This window comes from Phragmites australis, chromosome 3 (genome assembly GCF_958298935.1).
Source record: "Phragmites australis chromosome 3, lpPhrAust1.1, whole genome shotgun sequence".
Classification (NCBI taxonomy): domain Eukaryota; kingdom Viridiplantae; phylum Streptophyta; class Magnoliopsida; order Poales; family Poaceae; genus Phragmites; species Phragmites australis.
The window spans coordinates 7,662,097-7,685,692 of NC_084923.1; the positions used below are offsets into that span (position 1 = coordinate 7,662,097).

Consider the following 23,596-nt stretch of genomic DNA (forward strand, 5'->3'; position numbering starts at 1 on the left):
GCCCCCAGTGCAAAGGTTTGCTGGGGGTACTTCTTGCTAGCATGGTGGAGCGCCACTCTCGACGGTGGTCCTGTCAGTGGCGGAGTAATCACTAACGCCTGGCTCCCCACTGACATCCAAGCATCAACGGCCCTACCCGCCACTGGCTCAACCGTGCCGGCGGCAAGAACGATGGAAGTTGATTCTGCTTGAGGGCTAGCGATGGCTGAGGATGCCGCCACGACGGCCGAGTTCTCGGACACCGTGCGACCACCCACTGGGGAACTAGCTCTACCATAGGTGCCGGATAGAGCCATGGGATCCCAAGGACACGGCAAGGAGAGGAGTGCTCGTCGGCTAGGCTGGGATCACTAGGACCAGTGGGCATGAGTTCAAAAGCAAAGGCAAAGAGGAGCAGATACGCTTGATAGGGCTGCCATTCGACCGGAACCCCCACCTTATAGACCAAGGGGGGTTGTTGCCTTCTCAGGGTGCATACGCATAATCCTATCAATTCGCCCATGATCATGGGGAAGTGGAACCGTCCCTCATGGCCCTCTAATGCTAAGATGTCATGTGTCCCACTACCTCCTAGCATGGCATGATTATGCCGCTAACCGCATGTTGCAGTTAAAACTCTCTCTCTATCCCTCTTTCTTACCAGTTATGTCAGGTGTTCGGCTTGACCATTAGACTGGCACAAGAAAACAACTCCACAAAACAGGAAGACCACGGACCCTCCGGTGACGGAGCCATGGATTATCGGAGACCCTGCTCCGAAGACCACCATGTCGACCACTCTGCGGGGCCTCCCTTGCGATGGGCTACTGTTGGGGGGTTACCTGCGGTTGCCCCCCAGTGCCTCTGGCTCCGTCGCCTGAACCCGGAGTTCTAGCCTGAAGGAAAAAAATCAAGGAGACCATGACAACTTGGCTAGCAAATCATTATGGTCTCTGGAACCCCTCTAGAGACTTTGCTCTCCAGGTGGACACAGAGACCAACGCCTCTGTAGCCTAAGGACTCTCGGAGGCTAAATACCCGCAGAGCCATGGGGGAGCAAGCGTCCCCTCCGAAGACCAATGGGATGAGGGGCCTACCGGCCACCAACTACCTACCATGAAGTGATCGCATTTTATGCTAGAGTTGTTGGAGGCCGACCACTTGGACTAGATGGACCCGTCAATGTCGTTGACGGACCGACTGTGCACTGAAGCCACTTGCCACGGTTAGGTGATATCATCAGAGTAGCTAGAGGTTGATCAGGCTTGGACAATGTTTTACCAGGCTAGCCCTCAAGTCTATTTGTACAATGACAGCTTGTATCTCTACCGGGCCTATAGAGGTATGTTTGTACACTCATGCTTTGGATGGCAATATAAATATTGATCCGTGGCCATCGTGCTATTTTTCTTCTTTTTTGATCACACTAGACATTCTTTTCTTCTTTACTTTATCTCCAAGCTTGAGCCGCCCTAGTGAGCTGGCTCTTACCGTACACTGTTTGTGAAAGACATTCTTATTTCTTTCCCTAAGAGGGGGTTCCAAATCCGGTTTTCATTATGAGGGGAGTTCTATTTCTGTATCCCGGTTGCAGGTGGTCTTGGTAAAGAGGACTTCTTCCAATGACGCGTTGCCTACGAACAGGTGCGCTCGCGTGGCTGGAGTTGCTGCCACTTTCCACCGCCCGCGACATGAGGTGCCACGAGGTCAGCCGGCACGGTGCACCGGAGCCCTGCGGCGCTAATCCGGCGTTATCATGGGCTTGCGATCAGAATGTCTGAACCCAGAAATGGAGAGGATTTCGCGCAGTTATGAGAAAACAGCAATCCATCGGCACATCCCGCATCTTTTAGCACATCTTCCGGTTTGCACACAGCAGTAATCTTTCTCGAAAAGGCCACACAGCAATAATCTTTACCACACAAATACCATGTGTATAAAGTTTAAACGCTTTACACGCGCAGTCTTAAGTTAACCATCACACTCGGTCCAAGCACCCACAACGGTGACCGGAGACGCCACGATGCACATTCACGATACAATACGTGCTCGAATTATTCCCCTGTTCAATTTGTTGTCTGGGAACTCTGAAGAGCAGCAGTTCAATACATAGAGGACCGGAACTATATCCTGCAGGATGAATTCCTGCGAGGCCACACATCAACTTATTGGACCATCTCTGATCGCATCCGTCATATCCATCCAGATCGGCCGTGCTCGTTAGGGTGATGAGCCGCCGCCATGTCTTCATTGTTCAGCTGGTCCATGTAGGCTTGTTGATGATACCTTCACCGAGGAAGAACATGCATGATGCATACATTGAAGCAGTTAGAGAATGAATGAAGGCATGCTAATATTGAAAATGCTGAATTTGAAGTGCGCTGGGATTCTATTTCTCCAAAGAAAAGGTGATGAGATCATGGGAGTTTCACTCTGATGTGAGCTAATACTGCACAAGTTCAGATAACAGTTGTGTATTGGGCGAATCTCATCTTTCTGCAGCAGTTTACTTCTATAATATTTTTTGAAAAAGACTCTTCCATAAAAAAAAATCTTGTTCCTGGATTGATCAACTAGGAAAACCTACCCAATCTGCAGGGAAGAATCATTCTCTGGGTGCTGAAGGAATCCCTGGTAAGGCTCGATAGCATTCCCACTAGCGCCACTATGCCCACCTTCCCATGAATTATGTAGTGCATTCTCTCCACTGGTTTCTTGCAGCTGACACTTGAAACAAGTCAACAATGGAACAGTATTTTGTTTCATCTATCCATCTAGGAAAAAATATTTTATCTGGCTCAAATGTTATTTCAAATCTTCATCCAAGTTCAACGTACAGAGGAACATTTTGTGGTCAGTGGTGTTACCTTTTTCCTCAGGTTCTTGTTAATATCCAGCAATTCTTGCTCCTGCGAACCATCGTTGTTAGCTCGCCATTTAAAAGTTCAGTATGAATGCGAAGAACACATAAAGAAAATTAGGCAGAAGGTAACTTTTAAAAAATCGTTATTATTACCTTAGTTTTCAGATCAAAGAGCTGATCAAGTAACGCTTGATTCTGCAGACATATACACCCTTGTCATAAGCAAGTCAAACAATGGATATAAACATACATGGTGTAGCTACTCAAGCTCTATACCTTTCTTGACCTGATATGTTTCAGAGATATCTCTATTTGGTTCTCAAGCTGATCAAGCTCCTTCATGCTGAGTGGACCCAGATCCTCACCAAGAATATTTCTGCAACAAATGAATGAGTGCTAGGATGTCATACATCATAGGCCCGTCAGAAAATTTGTTGTGCGTGAAACAAACTATCAGTATCATCTTTGAAGCCTACCTTTGTGTGGTTTGAAGAAATTCAACTCTGGTCTTCAACTTCAAATACTCCTGGTAATTGATCTGCTCTCAACAAGAAAGATCGCAAGGAAATAGAATAATTCAAGTGAAATATCATGCATGCAGAATGGGGATCTACAAAGTTCAGATCAATACATAGATCATGCTGCCCAGTAAACAAAGATAGTTCTTATTCTCTTAAAATCAAACAAAGATGGTTCTCTACAGGGGATTGTGTCCTACTGACATACTCCTACACAAAGCTGCAGAAGCAGATGGGGAGGCCTAACAAGATTATCAGGCATCCGTTCAAGGTGTAGCTAGAATTCAAAACACATGTTTACTTATGACTTAAGAGTGTTCAATTTTTGCCAGATGAATCTCCACATTTTGGTAAAATTAAGAACTTTTATTATCTGTTTTAACATAGTATGATACAGTCATGGTTGAAAGAACATTATTTTGGAAATTTTGAAATTTGTGGTGCATTCTGGAGTCTAGACTTGTACAATATTCTACGTGTTATTTGTACGTGGTGAGCTTTGGGGTCTAGTATGTATGAACTGTTTATCAGTTAAACTTTCAGGTGTATTTATATCCATTTGATGAAAACCGGAGAATCAGGCTTCAGGTGTGGCAATGAAACTGCCGTATGCTCAAATATCCGGAAAGACTATACGTAGCAGATGCGACTAGAATACAGCCGTCGCACACCCCTCACCCCCGTCACCTCCCAACGAGCCCTGACTCCGCCAATCATCTCACTCCCCTGCTCCCCGGCCCCGAGTCCGCCTCACAACTCCTCGGCCTTCGACCGACCCCATCCGCGCATTCATCCGCTCTCCGCTCCCCATTTCACAGTATCTTTCATCCTCCATACGCTCCGCTGCCTTAGGCCACCGCGCTTTCCGGCACGGCAGTGCCTGCTCCCGCGCGCTCCTCCACACCCGACCATGCCAATTTCTCTCGACGCTTGCAAGGGGAGGAAGAACATAATCTTTTATTTTTCGGGAGCTTAGAACAATTTCTCCAATCAACAAGATTTTTTTTTGGGTGGAACAAATTATTTTTTACCTGGAACTTTTTGTATTCGAAGATGAAAACGGTTGGATTGTGATCACTTTCGTCGTCGTCCGTGATTGCATCTACGTCAATCCGCCCGTGCACCCACTGTCTCGACTATCGGTTCCTGGGTCATCCGATCAGCACAACCGTCCGATTTCCTGCTGCAGATCACGTTGCCCGAAGCTACTTCTCGAGTTTTGGGGTTTCGCCGTATCATCTACGATTTGGATTCGCGCTGCCATATCGACATCAAACCGCTAGATCAAGTACCGAGATAGCCTCACTCTGATCCGAGCGACCACCAGAGAAGGTTCGCGCTGGTCCCGTCTGCCAAAACACATGTATACCAGCCAACCCGTTCAGCCGACCAGTTTTTGATTCACCTTGGAGTTCAAAAAGTCCCAAGGAGATCAAAACTGAGGTACCCTACTGTTTCATTTTTTTTCATCAAAATTGATTAGAGACTTTTGGCGTTAGTGATATTTATTATTGAAGGGAGTTCATTGATGATTCTTCATTTGCTACAAGATAGAATTTGTCTCAAGATGAAGTTTGTTGGATTATGATCCGAACTCTTGTTAGGCCATACAAGGGACATCATCGGTCCACATTCTGGAACAATCCGTATTAGACTCAAGTCGTATGTGTCCACCACTATAAATATATTTTGTAAGCTGCATGGGCAGATAGACTCTCATTGTAATCCCCTGCATTGTATACATCCCTAATATAGTAAAGATCGCCGATTGACACTCGGTTTTTTCCCGCAAGGGTTTTCCACGTATAAATTATGTCTCGTATTTGATTCTATCATGCTTAATTTCTAACAGAAACTCTCTGAATGTCCTTACACGAAGGAAGAAGTACATCGGTACTCTCCGCTTGGACTTTTGGTGCAGTGCTTATAGGACTGGGAGTACTGGTTCACATGGTGCGCCCTTGTTTGTGACATCTACATCGAATAGTACTCACCGCATCTTGTGATGTGGCAGTTCGGGAAGTTTTAGCCGTTCCCGCTCCCGATGACTAGGACCGTGCCTACGAATATACACAAGTGTGCAAAAAAATACTTACCTTTTATATTGTACACACTGCAACACGTTTACTGATATGTTTATGCTTTTTAGGTTGATATGAAGAGGGCTCATAGCACGAGCACGTTTGCGACTCATGTGCAGACGTGGGTTGACATATGGGACTATGCTATCGAAACATCATCGATGAGGATCGGCCGCACTCTGAGGAGGCATACGCGGAGTACCTGTCCTAGTTCGTGGGGTGGATGCGCACCTGGGTCACATACACACCGACCAAGCTTTCGAGGCATGTCCCCAACATCCGCGACACATATCCGATGCACAGGGACCAGACGCGTTCACTTGAGGTTCATATAATACTACACGAATTGCTCAACAAAATGAGTAATGAAATGAAACTTTTATTTACAGAGGGACATTCTGCACCAGATTGACATCGAGGCATGGGCGACCAAGCTCCGGATCAACAGTGGCCTTGAGGTCCACAGGGATGAGGTGAGCTTGGCGTTAGGCCAGACTATCTGGTAGGTGAACAAGGTGTTCAGGGTACTCAGCTGTAGGTCATCCTCGGACGTTGAGGTGGGAGAACGACAGTTTGCTCCTCTCCTGGCACACCAGTCCATGACGTTCGGCGAGCCACAGCACCTACCAGTACGTCCGACCTTTGCTGCTGAGCCGTCGTGGCCATCTTTCATGCTAACTTCTCAGCAATACTATAGTGGTGGTTTAGCGAGGTAGTCCTTCTTCGGAGCCACTGACTCACACTACAGTGGTGCCTGAGCTAGGCATTCTTTCCCTATGGCTGGTGATCTCATCTATGACGTCACAGTGTCCAGGCTAGGCTTCACTGGTGTTGGTGACCACTTCTACACTAGCAACGGGTCCATGCAGCCTTTCAACATAGACTCGGATCCTTCGACCTATCGCGTCCTCTACTCGGGTACAATACTTGCTTCATGGCTAATCAATTGTTATGTACATAACACTTTATCAGAGCTAACATGTTATCTTCATTGTTCCATGTGCAGGGATCGACGATCTACAGGATGTAGACGCGTAAGGTAGCTACATGGAGTTGCTCACTAAGGAGGGTACTCAAGTCCCTGGGTACTCGTACATCTTCAGAGAGAGTGATGAGCTTGGTGCATCGCAGTGGCGCATAACTTACAGGGACACAACCCTTCTAGGATAGCTACGTCACTCCACCACCCACGAGACATCCTACGCGGATGATCGTGCCACCCGACCCACTGACATTTTCAGCTAACCAGGTGAGAGCGCAGAGGCGTAGGGTCCTGAAGGTGGATATGACCAGGGGGTTGTGCTCAAGAGGGGACGTAACCTACAGGGTACTAGGTTATGGTAAGTTTAATGCTCTTACGTTATTATTGGTGTTATCATACTATAGTAGTGCTAGTGTAATACTACTTTTTTTATGCTACTATGTTATTGTTACTATCATAATATCTTTCATGTACTGTGTTTTTGTTTTCTGATTCTATTTATACCATACACTCATACCATGATCATTCTATAACAATCATAATAAACACATCAACACAATCATAATAAACACATCGATCGACCATACAATGGCATATACGATACCCTTAGTGGTATACCAGAGTTTCACCTAACATGCCTTAAGGAATGTAAAAAGGCCGAACATCAAAGGGACGATACAAAAATTACAATGTCATCCTGGTAGTGGTTCTAATCGTACTAACTTAGAGTGAACTGTGATAAGGCTCCAGAGACCCAATAATCTCCAGCATTGTATTGCGCTGACGGAGAAGGACGAGGAGCATGTGGTGGAGGAGGAGCATCCCTATTGTGGCACGGGCAGGTGCACATGCATACAGAAGTTTCCTCCATGTGTATTACAGAAGGACTTGGCATGTTCTCAATCTCCCTCTACAAGTCAAAGATTTGGTTTCGCAGGTGGTGGACATAATCTTGGATATGCTAAAGAATAGAAGGATTGGCTCATCTCGTATGTTGGCAGTTCTCAGGGTCATCGTCAGAGGCCTATAGAAATGTGAAGGTCACAATGTATAGTGTTTTAAAAAATGGATATGGATGGTCATGGTGATATAGTTCTCACCCTACCAAGAGGGCATTAGAAGAATCAACGCCCCTCATGAAAGCTCCCATCATACATCTGAATGATGCAATCGTAGCCATGGGAGCACTTGGGCTAGGGAACAGTCGGGTCCTCGTAAATCTGTAGGTGACTTGGAGGACAAAAATCACTCATATCCTGCAAAAGGAAGTTATACAGAGGCTCCTCGTACTCAGTTGGACCAAACGAACTCTCCCATCTCATTGTCGGCCTCCCCACCCCCTTCTTCCTTGCCCCTCCTGCCCCTACCCTCTATTGATCGTTGTAGCTTAAGTTTCTAGATACATGAGCCTTTTATAGATGTGTAGTACCAGCATACGTCCTCTTACCATGACGTAATATTACTGTCAAATTTGTATTACCTGCACACATCAAACTGTGAAAACACAAATTGACATCTTCTAATGTAACTTTTCAAATTAGTAAACACGTACTCCATTTTCAGTCTAATCCTTTTCTGACCTAGCCTTATCATTAGTAGTCTTTTTAGAGCAATATTCTTTAGAATTAGACTTTTTAGAGCTAGTCTTTTCAAAAATAGTATTTTCAAAAGTAGTCTTTTAAAATTAGGGTTTCTAGAAGTAGCATTTTCAGAAGTAACCTTTTCAGATATAGACTTTTCAAAAGTAGCATTTTTAGAAGTAACCTTTTTAGTTGATATGACCACACCTTACTGCAGAATCAACTACTTTTCAGGGACGATTTTCGTGAACTTGATCCATGCACCAGCACAAATTTATTGTATAAATAGATGATCTTTTGCCTATATGTACAACCAAACTAGTAGCCTCAACCTCCATAATTTGGTCAAAAATGGCGTCCGATCCATTCTCTAAGAAATACATGATGGATGCTATGCCTGATGGGGTCCAAGTGCCAATATATTGGTGTGGAGACCTTTGTATGGTGATGAAGTCCTTCGACTTCTACTACGCCTATGGAAGGAGGTTCTTCATGTGTCGCAACTATGAGTACGATCCACGCTAGGGGAAGCACCAATGTTGGCTCATGTCACCAGGTAATAACTTATGGCCAAAATACTCTTAAAACAACTAAGATTTACCACTTAATATTTTATTCTTCATTGTAGTCGCCACCACCACTATGTGACTTCTTACAATGGCTAGATATAGAGCAGTCCGAAGTAGATGTGTTCCTCCTTCACACTGAGCACTGCGCCGATGCTTCCATGATATGGAAGCCGACGAGAGGAGGGAGGCTACGCGCAAGCGTATTCAGGAAGAGCAGCAGAAGATGAAGGAGGAGCGCAACCGCATGATGGCATAGGCCCATGAGGTAGAGAGGGAGAGGAAGCGCGAGAGGGCATGACATGCATGTGAGGCAGTATTGAAAACGGCAAGGAAGAGAAACTACCCATGTTGCACTTAGTAGGTCAGACGTTGCAATCCTGTTGTTTACATTCATTAAGGTATGTTAGGTTTAGATGTGGTACTAGTTTAGGTTATAATGATCATGTACCCTACATGCAATGCCGGTGTATGTCACAGTTCACATTAAAATTAACGTGTTCAACTTTTCGTTTATGTCAAATCGACTATCTAAAATATTGCACAAACATCTAATGTTACTAGACGATTTGATAAAAGAATACATATTCTGCCGCAAATTAAATTAATTGGACCAAAGCAACGTGTGATACGTTCACCAGACAAGACCAAGATGTCACCCAGTGAACGAGAGAGACCTTGGTATCTCCCGTTCACCGGACGAGACCGAAATATTGACCAGTGAATAGGCGACATGTTAGTTTCTCTAGTTTTTTTAATGCCTTGACCACCGGGCCCCACATAGTCTTGCTCATTCATCGAGTGAGATCTTGTTCTCACCTGATGAACAAACAACCCTAGCCTATTGCTACTATTTTTTCAAACAGAGGGGTAGTAGTCTTGCAAATATAAAATATATATATATTAAAAAATCCAAAATCTCTCCCCCAACCTTACTGCTTTCGTGCGCCGCAGCCCACAATCCGCACGAAGTGCCTCGGCTAAAACTCTACTGACGGCCCAATGTACAAGGCTGAGCCCATTAGCTTGCCAGGCGGGCCTTCACCGGCCGCTTCTATGGGTAGCGCACCCACTACACACACATTTTGGTGGCCCGTCTTTACTATTCCATGTTTCATTCAGGAACTTTCTTTTGTTCTGTAGTGTAGTGCAGGAGATTCTATGGGCAAAAAAAATCTGTCGCCTCAAAAAAAAAAAAAAAAAGAGAGAAGAAGAAGAAGCAGTGCAACCATATGTGTTGCTCTGTTCAAGCTAGCCTAACACAATTCTATATCCCTAAGCCTGATAGACAAACGCAGATAGAAAAAAAATATCTGCATCCTTCCTGGTAGACAATGTCAAGAAAACTTTATGAAAAATTGCTCTAGAAAGAAAACAACATTTTGATGTGAAAAAAAAGACAAAATATTTAAGAATAAACAGTATGATATCAGTTAGTTTGGGAAAGATGGATAAATAATGTAATAATTTCATCAACCAGAAAGTAGATAACGGTTCATTGTTGATTTTGGAACAATTGATTGTAGTTCCAAGAGACTAGGAGTGGCTAACTTATATATTTATATATGATGTTGTTGTTATATATGAATACAAATGCATTATGTTTGAAAAACTTAAGAGACTTACTTCACTGTCCAGAGGAGATTTTGCTTCCTGTGAATTGTAGTTGCAGCTGCGGTATCTCTCGAGTGTTTTGTACATACTGTAGTAACAAGGGAATCGAAGTAATCAGTGGATCTGTGGATGCTTGAATAAGGAAGCCTTTTAAATAAAATTGATTTAAATACATTTTGCAACAAATAAGTAAATCCAGAGAAACTAAAAAAAATGCAATAATGCAGTATCGAACTTGTTTAGTTGTCGCGCAACAGTACAAGCATGCTTTCATCTTAATGCTCCTTTTTATGCTCTTTTTTTTAATGGAACTTTAACAGAAGAAACATAGAATGGCTGGACACCTGGGCGACATGATGCCATGATCTGACGAAAACACCACCAATTAATAAATACAAATGTGGAGTCATGTGATCAGCTGCTTCATACACAATAACCATCTAAAAAAGAAACACGATGAGATGATGGAGCGTGCAAGAAGAGGCGATGGTCTTGCAAATGGTGGGAGCACCTGCTTTGACAGAGATTCGAGCTAGTCGAAAAAAATACATTTTAATGTTACACAGCTTGTGATATGCTCTTTTGCTCCACCACTTTAGTATGTAACTGAATTTGTATGGCACCTCTAGTGTTTTGCTCTCCTTTCTAATATAATGGCATATACTTTTTAAAAAATAACCATCTAAAAATTAAAATACACTTGTTTATACAAAAGTACTGTTTCAAATAAAGTAGCCGACTTCCCTAAAAAAGTAGCCGCATATGTGCAGTGATAATTAACCAAGAACTAAGTTTCATTGGCAATTAAGGTTCTGACACACATGATTAACTTCATAAAGCTTCGGACTGAGATTTCTAACAAATGTGCTTGAACATTTGACCTCTGGTTATCATAAGAAAATAAATTCAATCGCCACTTCAAATGTCAGCATGAGCTTAAAGTCTAACTCAGTTTTGACATACTTTTTAGTGTAAGGTGCAAATTCCTTTGTAAATGTTGCATCTTTTTTATACAGAGATCGCGAGCGATGCAATGCATATGATCTAAATTTGCTGCTAGCTTTCCACACCAGTTGAGCAAACTAAATCCACTTCTAATATTTATTCCATTTCAAGATTGACAATAAGTAGCACTTTACAGTTTTTTAAAAAGGTCCATACTACCCTCTTAACTTTTGTGCAAAATTAACCACACCCAAACTATCCTTACTACTAAAGTTTATCACGGTAGTTCGTTCACCTCTCCCCTCCAACATGTGCATCTCGCACCATTATTAAGAAATGTGAGATTACCATTATCCAACAGACTAAAAAAACATATATGATGTCGTCAAACTCATTGTAACCAAAACCTTATTGTCATTCCAAATGCAGAGCTTACCCTCTAACAAATTTTAATATCATCATCTCTTACTCATCCACTTAGTTTTACCATCCTCTGCTCAATCTCTCTTATAGATGTTAATTGTGGGAAAAGTCTACTTTACACCCTCTAATTTTCAACCCTGAACTACAAAACTAGACATCCTACAACCCTAAAGTAACTAAACCTGGCAAAATACCCCCCCCCCCTACCCAAACCACCCCAATTTTTGTGGACTTGGTAGTGATTTTGCTGACGTGGTGGCAGTTTAGCACACGTGGTAGACCAATCAGCAAAAAAGAAGAAGAAATTCAAGAAAAAAATAAAGAAAAATTAGAAAGAAAAAATAAAAAAATTAGGAAAAACCCAGAAAAATAAGGAAAAATTAGGGAAATTAAAAAATAGAAATAGAAACAATAAAAATTAGAAGAAAAAAAATCTGTTTTTGGTGTTTCAACTATCACAGAAGTCTAACAGTCAAGCGACTAAATTTAGCCATTGTTACAATTAATGCCGGATTTCACTGGGGTTAGGGCTTCGAGATCAGGAGATTAAGGATTGAAGGGTTTCCATGGATACCAGGCTTAGAGGGAAACCCTCCAATCCCTAACCTCCCTCTAAGCCAATCCTCCAAATCCGGCACAGTACAAGCTTCAGCGTTGACAATACCAAAATGCCGAGGAGGTGGCTATGAAGAACTTCGAATGGAGTGTGCCCGAGAGTAGAGTGATAAGATCTATTATACCAAACCTCCGCGAGTGGCAGCTATTGCTCCATTGTCTCATACATGAATGAATAGTACAACAGAAAATGTTTTCAAACACTAATTAAGGCGTTTCATTTGACCATCGGTCTAGGGATGGTAAGAAGAGCTCATAAGCAGTTGAGTATCTATCAGTTTAAATAATTCTTGCCAAAGATTACTTATAAAGACCCGATTAGGTATTGTGGACTTTTTATTTATTCTATTTTTCCTAATTTTCCTGATTTTTTGTTTTTTGATGTTTCCTAATTTTTTTCTGATTTTTCTGATTTTTTTTCTATTTTTTTAGATTTTTTCAAATTTTCCTGATTCTTTTTCATTTTCCTGACTTTTTTTTTTCTAATTGGTCTCCCCGTGTGCGAAACTGCCACCATGTTAGCAAAACCACAGCCACGTTAACAAAAACTGGGTGGATTGGGTGAGGAGTATTTTGTTCGGTTTCGTTACTTTGGGTTATATGATATCTGGTTTTGTAGTTAAAGGTTAAAAATCGGACTCGCGTAACAATTCGTGGGTATAAAGTAGACTATTCCCTTTAATTTTTTATCCATATCATCCCTTACTCATCCTCTGGACAAGCTTATATTCATAATTGGACCCAAATTGGCTGTGAACAGCGTAAATGAGGATCTGAAGTAGGTCGTTGTGGATCAAGGGCTTATACAAGATTGCTAAGCCCGTCAAATTCAAACATAAAATGGTGGAAATGTCACCTCTCATGTCGCAAGGAATACTTAACTTCGGATAATTGTCTATAGCTCGTAGACATTATCTCAGAATCACTTAGCCAAACTACATTTATATTTATACTAGTTAGAGGCTCTTAGGGCCGGGGCTCCCTCACGTTAATACTTCATTAAAAAGTACAAAGTACCATGTTAGCCGGTTAAAAGAAAAAAACTAGCTAGAAATTTCATTGTTAATCTAAGGGAAAAACATATACTCATCAATATATGGTTGGACTACTATTTTAATGGTTCAGATTAATTTACACGCATAAGATAAATTATATCTAAAACGCCAGAAAATTCCACAAAACATATTTGATGTCTAATTACAGCTCAAAAAATAATTTGTACACAAATATTTACGTAAATTTAAATTTTGATTAAACAATTACAGAAAAAAGACTCCAAAGTCAAGAACAATTTACATGCAAAATTTTCTACGATTAAAAATTCAGATTTAAATTTTTCAGAGGCTACATGCCTAAAACAATTAATAAAGATTTGGATTTAATTTTTTAGAAAAATAATGTAACATAACTATACCTTGTGCATGGATTAAAATTTGGATTGAAAAGATCCAGAAAATGATGACTCTTTCAAGTACATTTATGTCAAAACTTCATGTCTAATACAATCACTGAATATTAGTATGTATATGAAGAATTAATATCATATCAAATCTTGGGGGATTAAAATTTGTAGCCAGGAATAGGGATTGTCGGTGGATGAACACCGCAAGCGGGGATCCTGAGGGACCCCCTTTGAGATTCAACCGGATGGCTGATTCTGTATCTACCTCGTACGTGAGGTTAATGCGAATGTGTAAGATCTAGGCGGGCCGGATGATCGTCGGCTAGTATGAGTAAATACACAAGGGATTTAGACAGGTTCGGGTCACACGGAGCGTAATACCCTATTCCTGTATGTCTGCTGTGTTATTAATGCTCTTAGCATGTCTTTCTCTGGATCTCTGTGTTACAAGGTTTTTTTTCTAAGTCTTGAGTTTCGTCTGAGCTTCTAACTTCCCTTAGCCTGTGACTACCTAAAACATGTCTTTCTACGAAGTGCTCCCCCACCCTTTTATCCTATCGGGGGGAGGCTCGGTGTGCCCAGATCGGGGACACAAGTTTCCGTAAGTCATAAATGGAAAGCAACCATTATGAGTCTACAGTTTTGATGTTACAGGGGTTAAAAATACGCCATTCGGTCGGTCCCGTCGGTTATTACGCCCCAACTTTAACAGGTGCAGGAGGCCCACCGGCCAGCCGCTGAATATCCCCGCATGCCCGTCCAGTCAGAGCAAATTTGACAAGGTCTGGCGCAGCAGTGCGACAGACGATACGCCTCGAGCCCATCGACAATATCTTCAAGCCGTCTTCCTTTATGGGCCCCGCAGGGTGACGTGCGATGGGACCTGTCGCATTAATTGTCCCCACGCTTTCCTGCCAGGCGGTGGCAGGGACTGACGTACTCAGTACGACAGGCGTGGGGGGAGTGGTTGGATGTGACAGGCCACGCTCCCTCTTAAATGTAGCATCGGGCTTTCCACCGATTGACACCTCACTGTGGAGCCCTTGCAGGGTCCACCGGCAAGGGGCTTCTCAGGTCATCGGAGAACTCTGGGTACTCGGGGACCAACTGTCCTTGGCCCCGAGCACCCCCCCTCCCTGATCTAGCTTTTCTCGGGTCCTCGGGGAACTCTGGGTACTCGGAGATCAACTGTTCATGGCCCCGAGCACCCCCTCCCGGAGCTAGTTCTTTTCGGGTTCTCGAGAAACTCTGGGTACTCGGGGACCAACTGTTCTTGGCCCCGAGCACCCCCTCCCAGAACTGTCTTTTCTCGAGCCCTTAGGGAGATGGTCCCCGAGGGATGGCGCCACATGGCACTGTGCTATCCTGGCCTCGGGACTCGAGAACCCCCGGTTCCCATATCATCGACAGGGATTGTTTCCAGTGATAAACTTTATGAATGAATAGAACAAATAAATTTATTCAGCAAGATCAAATTGTAATTGGACTAGATTGAAAATAGCACTTCAAGTCAATACATGTTAAAACCTGATCTAATTCTATAGATTGTTATCAAACAAAGAATATGTTAGTATTTCCAAGAAATTTGTAATAGTACTGTATCATAATAATTTAATTATTGCCACTACAAATTGCAAAAAAAGGGTATATGCTTAACCCATACATTAGCATGAGTTGACTAGTATAATACAAGGTGGAAGCGCAACTCTAAGGAATTACATTAACATAACTCTTTATATGACTGGTTCACCATTGAATTTCTTCTTCAATTCATTCTATGGTTACATTTGCCATGTATTTCAGTCTTTTATATGCTAAACTGTGTTTCCAACAAGGAAGTGCTTCTCATATATGATAGTACCTAATAATTAAGGACGCATGTGAAAAGGGTAATTTTGCATTTATCACTAAAGATGCAAAATGGCACATGCATTAGATATATGCACATAATGAACTTTGATTCCATTTGCATACTCCTTCTAGTCATAAATACACACTACCTTAGAACAGGTTATCATAGATAGTTATATGTTCTGTCTCTGTAAAAATATCTGTGATATGGATCTTATTACAGACGGTTTCAGAACCGTCTGCAATAGACTTACACACATAATCATATATGCGTAGTAAGGATCATAGACGGTTATTGTTGAAACTGTCTATGAGTAGTAAGAGTCACATATGGTATTTGTTGAAATCCGTTTGTGAGTAGTAAGAGACACAAATGATTTTTGTTTAAACCTGTCTGTGTTAAATATCACAAACGGAGTTTTTAAAAATTCTGTCTATATCACCATTTCCCCTGCCAGGAAGCAAATTTGCTTATAGGAGGGAAAGGGTTACACAAATACACAGTTCATGATTCACAAATGAAATATATTGACACATTGTTCAGAATATCAATCATACATTGTTCAACACATCGATCACACATTATTCATAACACAAAGCACAAAACATTTTCATATAACAAAGGTTAAGAATATCACACAAATGCACATCACATATTGTTCAGAACACATATACCTAGCTAGCTAAATACAATCCCTAGTAATACATCATTGGTGGATCAACACCATCTTCCAAAAAGATAAAATGATTGATATCATGGCGACGTCGTCTTCTAAAAAGACGAAAAGTGATCTACAAACTTGGGTCGATTGACGCCGTCTTTCAAAAAGACGAGATGATATACATCATCTCAGCCTCCTATATTTTAGCATAACGTCAACCCAAGCATCATCTTTAATGAGCAGCTCGCAGTCATCTAGATCTGGCTGCACCTTGACTATCACATGCATGAGTAAGAACACGACTGCATTGCTGCCAAACCATAAGCCATGGTTCAGTAAGAAATGTGCATTCAAGCATGTCTTGCAGTTGACGAAAATGTCTCTATTGTGACAAACAACAATGGAGAATTTTTTTCATCCACAAAAATAGAATGGAGAACGCGGTTGACAGCATACACATAGTCGATGGAGGGGGCCTTCAGAGAAGCGAACAAGGTGAAGTCCACCTAGTCAACGTCGACGCCAAGCATCTGCACCATCGAAGCCGCCTAAGGACAACCCCATCCTGCCACCTCCTGATTGCCGTGAACCGTGCTATTGCAGATCTACGATAGAAACAAGGCTCTGCCATCAGTTACCACTACCATAGAAAGGGTCATCTTTGCCACCATTTCACTGCTGGCCGGTTCAGTAATAACTGGCAATGATAAAGTATCACTATTGGTTCTTAAGCTCCAAACACGTATCAAAAGCTGAGCCAACAAGAATCGACAGTGGTAATAGTTATCACTATCGGTTCTTGTTATGAACTGGCAGTGATAATATTGTGATCATTGTCGGTTCTTTAAAAGATGAGCATAAAAAGATGTGCCTTTAATAACCAACAATGATAATTTTTTTATCTCAACCAGTTCGTGTTCCAAACTGGCAGTGATAAACATAAAAAGATCTGCCTTTAATAACCGACATTGATAATTTTTGTCTCTGGCAGTTCGTATTATAAAACTGGCAATGATAATATTTATCACTATCTATTTTTAAAAAGACATGCCTTTAATAGAGATCTAAGTCCCCACCCGACCTGCGGGGTCTCCATCCACCCTGCCCCGGTCGAGGCAAGACAGGGCAGGGCATGGGGCAGGGCAGGGCGAGGCAGTCAAGTTTTGTTGCACCCTGCTCCACCTCAGAGTATATGATACATATATGTTTAGCGGGTTTATTAAGAAGTTTATTATCCTTTTCTAACAAAAATTTTAATAAACTAATGCATGCATGTAACTATTATCATGTTATGTTAAGTCTCGTGAATCATAGATGCGGTTTTTTAATTGATTTGTATGTTGTGGTAGCTATTATCTCCTAATTAAACTTGATCTAGAGCTTTTAACAAATTTAACCAGAGCGGGGCAGGGCGGGTCAGGCTAAAGTTGGGGATCCATGGGGCGGGGTGGGGCAAGAAAAAATTTCACCCGATCTCGGGGTAGGGCGGGATAGGGGACATGTGGGTGGGGGCGGGTGGAGGCAAAACCCACCCTTGCCCCACTCCATCAAGATCTCTAGCCTTTAATAACAAGCAGTGATAATTTTTATCTCTGTCGATTCGTATTCCAAACTGACAGTGATAATATTTATCACTATCAATTTTTAAAAATACGTGCATAAAAAGATGTGTCTTTAATAATTGATGAATATGAACCGACACTTATCACTACCGGCTTGTAATTCAAACCGGTAATGATAATTCTTCTATAATTAGAATCCATCTCCTACAGACTCCCCCATCTCATTTCTCTCTCATGAAGTCGCTCCCAAGGGATAGAAGTAGTCGCAGTGGAGCGGTGGTCACCATCTCCACCGCGGCTACCTATGTTCCTTGTGCTCAGCTTCAACGCATCCTCGTCGTCCGCCCGATCATAGCCACCTCGTGGTCTGTCGAGCTTTGAGCCATAGCCATATCATTTCGGTCTCCATGTTGAGTTTCAACTCGTCCTCCGTGCCAGGCTTTGACTCGCCCTCCATGCTGAACTTTGAGTAACCTCGTCATCTCCCGAGCAACCCACGCAGTCGCTCGCCTTCCCCATCTCCTCATCTCCTCTCCTTCCCATCTTCTCATCTCCTCTCCCACGATCACCTCATCTCCGCTCCCCATCTCCTCTCTTGTCTCCACTGCGAATGTAGATTTAGATAGACGTCTCAACTACGTGTTCAAATCTTATGTGAAGATGATTGTGGCAATAGGTAGATATAAATGAATGGCAAAAAACACAAATATGTTGAAGATGAATTGTATGTTTACCATTCATTTAGGCTTACTATTGTTACTGAGAATGTAGATTTAGATATACGTATAAAATACTCTACCAGGAATATTTTGGCATGGGGTCTTTTGTCTCAAGTCTGAGTTTCTTGAACTTGAGACATATCCCCATGCTAGCAAATGCAGAAGGATTATCATTGCCGGTTCAATACATGAACTGGCGGTAATACCTAGTATCACTGCCGGTTCCTAAGCCGCTAATTCATTGCTAGTTCAAAAACAGGCAATGATTTTAATTTTGAATCAGCAGTGATAACATTTTCTGCAACAGTGTACACAGATCAAAGCAATGAAAACCATACACAGAACCATATGATACTCACCTCGGTACAATCAAAGGGATTTGGCCCCAACTGAGATCTCACTTCTCCAACTCTGATGGCGAGTGAGGATGACGCTTTCTCAGTCCAGTGGGACACAAAATATGGCAAGTGAGGAAAAAAACACTCCTCGTCATTTTATATCGAGGGGAGACGAGCGGGTTGTGTGTGAGGGAAGCCAAAAGAGCTAGGAGAGGCGAGCGGTCAAATTTGAAAACGTTCATAGATCTTTAAATATAGACGAGTGTTTATAAAATCCATTTATACCTATCGTATAGATACAGACGAATCTTACAACAAACCAACTATGATAATATCACAGACGGATTTTTTTTTAAAAGTCGTATGTGTCTATATGATAGGAACATACCAATTTATAAAAACGTTTGTGAGTTCAGTCACACCTAGATGACTGTCTTGTTATAAACGTGTCTGCCTTAGCAACCGTCTGAGGATATTTTGTAAATGATGGGTCATAAGAAACTGTATATGACATACCGTCTGCTTTCAATGATTCTGTGGTAGTGACATGTCGTTTTGAAAAAGGTTCGGTCAAAATTTTAAAACTTTGACTAACAATAGGTTTCAAAATATTCAATTTGGAAACCTCAAAATCATATGTGTAGATTTGTCTTGAAAAATATTTTCATAATATCACAAATTCAATGGATTTTATAAATATATTCTAATAAAAAATAGTGGTCAAAACTATGCTTTAGAGACTATGTCTTATCCAAAATGACAAATATTTATGACAGGAGATAGTAGGTCCTAAAAAAGTGTTTGCACGTAGATTGAGTACGTGAGCGCTTAGAAAAATCCACAGCATTATATGTATATATCGTTAGTAATCATATACTAAATTCTGTCCAGACAATCTATAGTCAAGTTAGGACATATATCTGCATTTCAAATACACGTTAATGTTATTAATAGCTACAAGTATTCGTGATATGTTGTCTGCCCGATGCATATATACCTATTACCTACGTCCACACTCTAGGCTACCAGCTGAACAGAGCTCTCCCTACATACGTACTAGTAATGTATAAATGAAGCATGCACCTAACAACAAGGGATTAACCACAAAATTCACCATTATGTAGTCATTGGGAGAAAAAATATCTGTGAAAAACAAGAAGGGTTAGAAAAAATTCCAGAGACATAAAGGCCAGACTGTAAAATTAAGAGCAGTCTTGTGTGCATACATAAGAAGAAGACACACTATACATAATTACAGCTTCTGAAAAAAATGACGGACGACAAGAACTGTCCAAGTGCGGGGCAATATCTACTTCAGAAAGAAAACAAAGAAAAGAAATACTCCTACGCATGATTTAATGCACTGCGCATCGGTTTTACCAAGTATATTGCATGCGACGCTAAGTTGCTTGATAGGACGTGTAAAGGATAAGTTCTCCGCTTGGCGTGTACTCGTCAGCGTCTGAATGACAGTCCGGCAGTCCGATAAGTAATCGAGTGGCTCTACACAGAACTCAATAAAGATGAGAAATTTTTTGCGAGATCTTGTAGAGCATCAGTAGGCAGCTAGATCGCTCGGTCCAATGGAACAGTAACCAATGGAACAGTAGCACATAGACCAACAGATGAATGCTTCTCCCATGCTTGGACCATCCAGTGGACCGCAAGCTAAGCAATGGCCTCGAGTTGACAAAAGATAGGGTCGATCTGACCAACATAAATGGGAAAAGGAGCATGCACATGCAAGGAAGAGAACTTGGAAGTAGAAGATGTGAAGTAGCAATGCCAAGAATGGAAGGAAGAAGGACGTAGGTGAATTGGTCCTTTATTCTTGCCCGTTTTAGCAGGAGAACGAGTTGAGAAATCGAATCTTTCTTTGAAGGAGCACTGAAGCACTGGACGATCGAGCTCAAGAAATCTACTTTGGGAAGTGAAAGAACAGCAGTGTGCCTATATATATGTTGTGTAGTTTCCCCGGTTGATGAGGTGAAGAAGAAGTATGGTTTGCAGATGATAAATGTTGAGCAAAAGTGAGGATATATAGTATCTTTTTTAGAGAAAAGAAGGGTCTGATTATCGGGTTTCTAGCTTGCTGATATATAGAACACAAAAATTAGAGGAAGATCAAGGTTTATTTGGCCAGATCTTGGTGACCACAGACATATATCAAATGAGGTAAAAGAAAAAATGAGGAACGGACAGAATAACTGAAGTCACGAAAGAAAACAAAGAAGCCAAGAACAAAAAGAAGAGAGAAAGCCGTCCAAAGAGATTGATACAAAAGATCTATAAGCAAATTGCGGATATTGAACCTGTTGTTCCCAGCCATAAATTGAGAGAACAGGTATAAAAAGCGAAAATCGATCTGTTCATGAAGACGGCCCAACTCAAGCAAAAGCAAAGAGGGTAAACACTAATTGCACTAGAAAGGATCCAAATTAAAAGTACATGCAGTCCAAACTTTGCTCGAACTGGATCGACTTCGTTTAATGATATAGTGTTGAGATGCGTACGATGAGCAGTGGAGTAGTTTTCAGATGATGGATCATGTTGGGCAGCAGGCGCGCGCGTTACGAACGTACCATGATGAGCTGGAGAACTCGAAGAGGCGGCCGCGGCCGGAGAAGATGATGAGCGCAACCTCGGCGTCGCACAGCAGCGAGAGCTCGTACGCCTTCTTGAGCAGCCCGTTGCGGCGCTTCGCGAACGTCACCTGCCGGCTGATCTTGTTCTCGATCCGCTTCAGCTCCACCTTCCCGCGACCCATCTTCTCTCTCTCTCTCTCTTTCTCTCTCTCTCTCTCTCTCCCCCCGGGAGTATGGGTTGCTTTAAGCAGAGGCTTATGTGATCGTGTCCTTTGAAGACTTTTGGGGCTTTCAGAGAGCTAGTCTGGACACTTCTCCCCTATCTCTCTAGATGTCTTGCCCACATAGCTCTCTCTGTCTCTCTGTCTCTCTCAAGTATCCATCGATCTATCTACTTAGCTATCACGCTGTCTAGATACCGATCACTCGCTCGCTCGTCCACCCCCACCCAGCGCGCCAGCTTCCCTTTCGCACTTGCTGTAGCTTTGGGTGGTGGGGGCCGCCCCGACGGCGAGGGGACGCGGCAGCACAGCTGATGTGCCGCCAGTTCGTCCGTACCGACGCGCACCCCTCGCTGCTGAATTCACGTTGCGTGGAGCTGGCGCCGACGTGCTCTCTCGCGTTGGCGTCGTTGGTCGTTGCGTACGTACGTCCAAAACGCAATAATCTCTCGAGGAGAGCAAGGAGGGAGGGGGGGGGGGGGCATGCAGTAAAGGTGGCCGTACGCGGCTGAGGCGGAAAGAGAAAGGGGGGAGATGCCAGGGAGTGGGCGACGCGTGTCGACGAGCCTGCGGCTGAAGAGGGGAACCGATCGACAGTACTGACCCTGAGCCCTGCTGGCCACTGGCCTACCGCAGCGTTGCTGTTCGGCTCTAGGGCTTGTAGGGCTTCTCTTTCCTGTCAGATATATTATTTTCTGCTCTTCGCTACAGTATGACAGCAAGTGGTTTGTTTGCTCTAGGGCTTGTTTTTATTTTGGAAGAATGGGTTTTCTATCTCAGGTTCAATCAAACTTTTTGAAAAAGGATCTCAGGTTCATGCTGCTAGATTCGATCTTGGCAAGCAAAGGTTGGATACCAACAATTTGGTTCCAACATCCAAGCTCATGGGAGTCAAACCTTGGAAACAGTGATGAATTTTGGCGCCGTCCATTTTGTTCACTACAAATACGTTACAGAAGCTTGGTGGGATTGCTTTTACATGGGTGCTTAAGTTATTTTCTGTGCCAAAGTTTGATTAAAATTTGGGCCAAGAGTTTGATGGTCAAAAGCTCGGCACACATTACTTGTTTGCTTTTGTTGGAGCAGCGAGCCAAAGTAGGGTTCAAAATGTTAGTATTGTGCGGTGTCTATGTAACACTACTATATATTTCCAATCAGTTAGCATGTAATGAGCCCATATGCTTTAGCTTTAGTATACGACTATGCCTTTTCTTTTGAAGACTTCAAGGCTTTGTTCAGATTAACTGTTTATGGGAAGAGAGATAATCCAACCTCATTAGTACTTTGGATCTTTCAATTCAACACATCAATGAAATTGATATAAGTGGCCTTGTTATTATACGTGTGTGGATGCAACATTATATACTCCTTCATGGCACGTTGGGATGGGTGCAGTCAAAACTATTTAAATTCAATATCATTTTTAAATATTTAGAATAGACATAAAATAATATGTAGATTCTCTTGAAAAATACTTCCACAGTATTATGATTTGATAGGTTGTACAAATATTTTATACTAGATCTAAAAAAATAAATCTACTTTAGAACCCATTGGGTCTTTGGGCTGTATCAGTGTCTAAGACATCATTTGTTCATGGCAGAAGGGAATATCATTAATTAATATATATTACATTAATTAATAATTATAGAGCCACTCTGGGTCCATGAGTAGTTTTTACTAGCTTGTATGTGTAATTATTTTTTTAGACGAAGGAAGCATGACTCCTAACCTCTATACCAACACAACATCAAGACTTGAAGGATAGATAACTATTTTATAAATATAAGCACCCGTGCTAAATCTGAGAATCGAAGCTGAGTGGATAAGTTCCATCACAATAATCCTAACCAACTGTTGTAGCCTGTGTAAGATATGAGAATGAGTTGCTCGTAAACCTAAAGTAGCTAAATCCGTAGTGTGGTGATCTCAGGTGTTGGTACACCCTACAACCCTATAGTTTGTATCTCGAGAGAGGTTAACCAAAAATATCGCCCCGCTCGCTCGCCAAGTTGTTGACCCATGTGCTCACAAGTCACTAACTCAGAAGAATGAAGTACACTACCTTTTTTGGACTGACCAAAGTTTAA

The 23,596-nt window shown here is 42.2% G+C and overlaps 1 protein-coding gene across 2 annotated transcripts; it reads right to left on the minus strand.

Moving 5' to 3' along the window:
- Positions 1-1,844: 1,844 nt before the first annotated feature.
- Positions 1,845-21,631, minus strand: LOC133911907 (MADS-box transcription factor 1-like). Of its 2 annotated transcripts, none has more exons than XM_062354380.1 (8): positions 21,283-21,631; positions 10,196-10,271; positions 3,319-3,380; positions 3,119-3,218; positions 2,996-3,037; positions 2,847-2,888; positions 2,567-2,706; positions 1,845-2,265 (listed from the first exon to the last, which is right to left on the minus strand). In XM_062354380.1, the coding sequence occupies exons 1-8, from the start codon at positions 21,465-21,467 to the stop codon at positions 2,172-2,174; spliced, it is 741 nt and encodes a 246-aa protein (XP_062210364.1). In that variant the 5' UTR covers positions 21,468-21,631; the 3' UTR covers positions 1,845-2,171. The 2 variants fall into 2 exon arrangements, with proteins under 2 accessions (XP_062210364.1, XP_062210365.1); XM_062354381.1 differs by having other exon boundaries at positions 2,567-2,700; positions 21,283-21,628.
- Between the last annotated feature and the right edge of the window lie 1,965 nt (positions 21,632-23,596).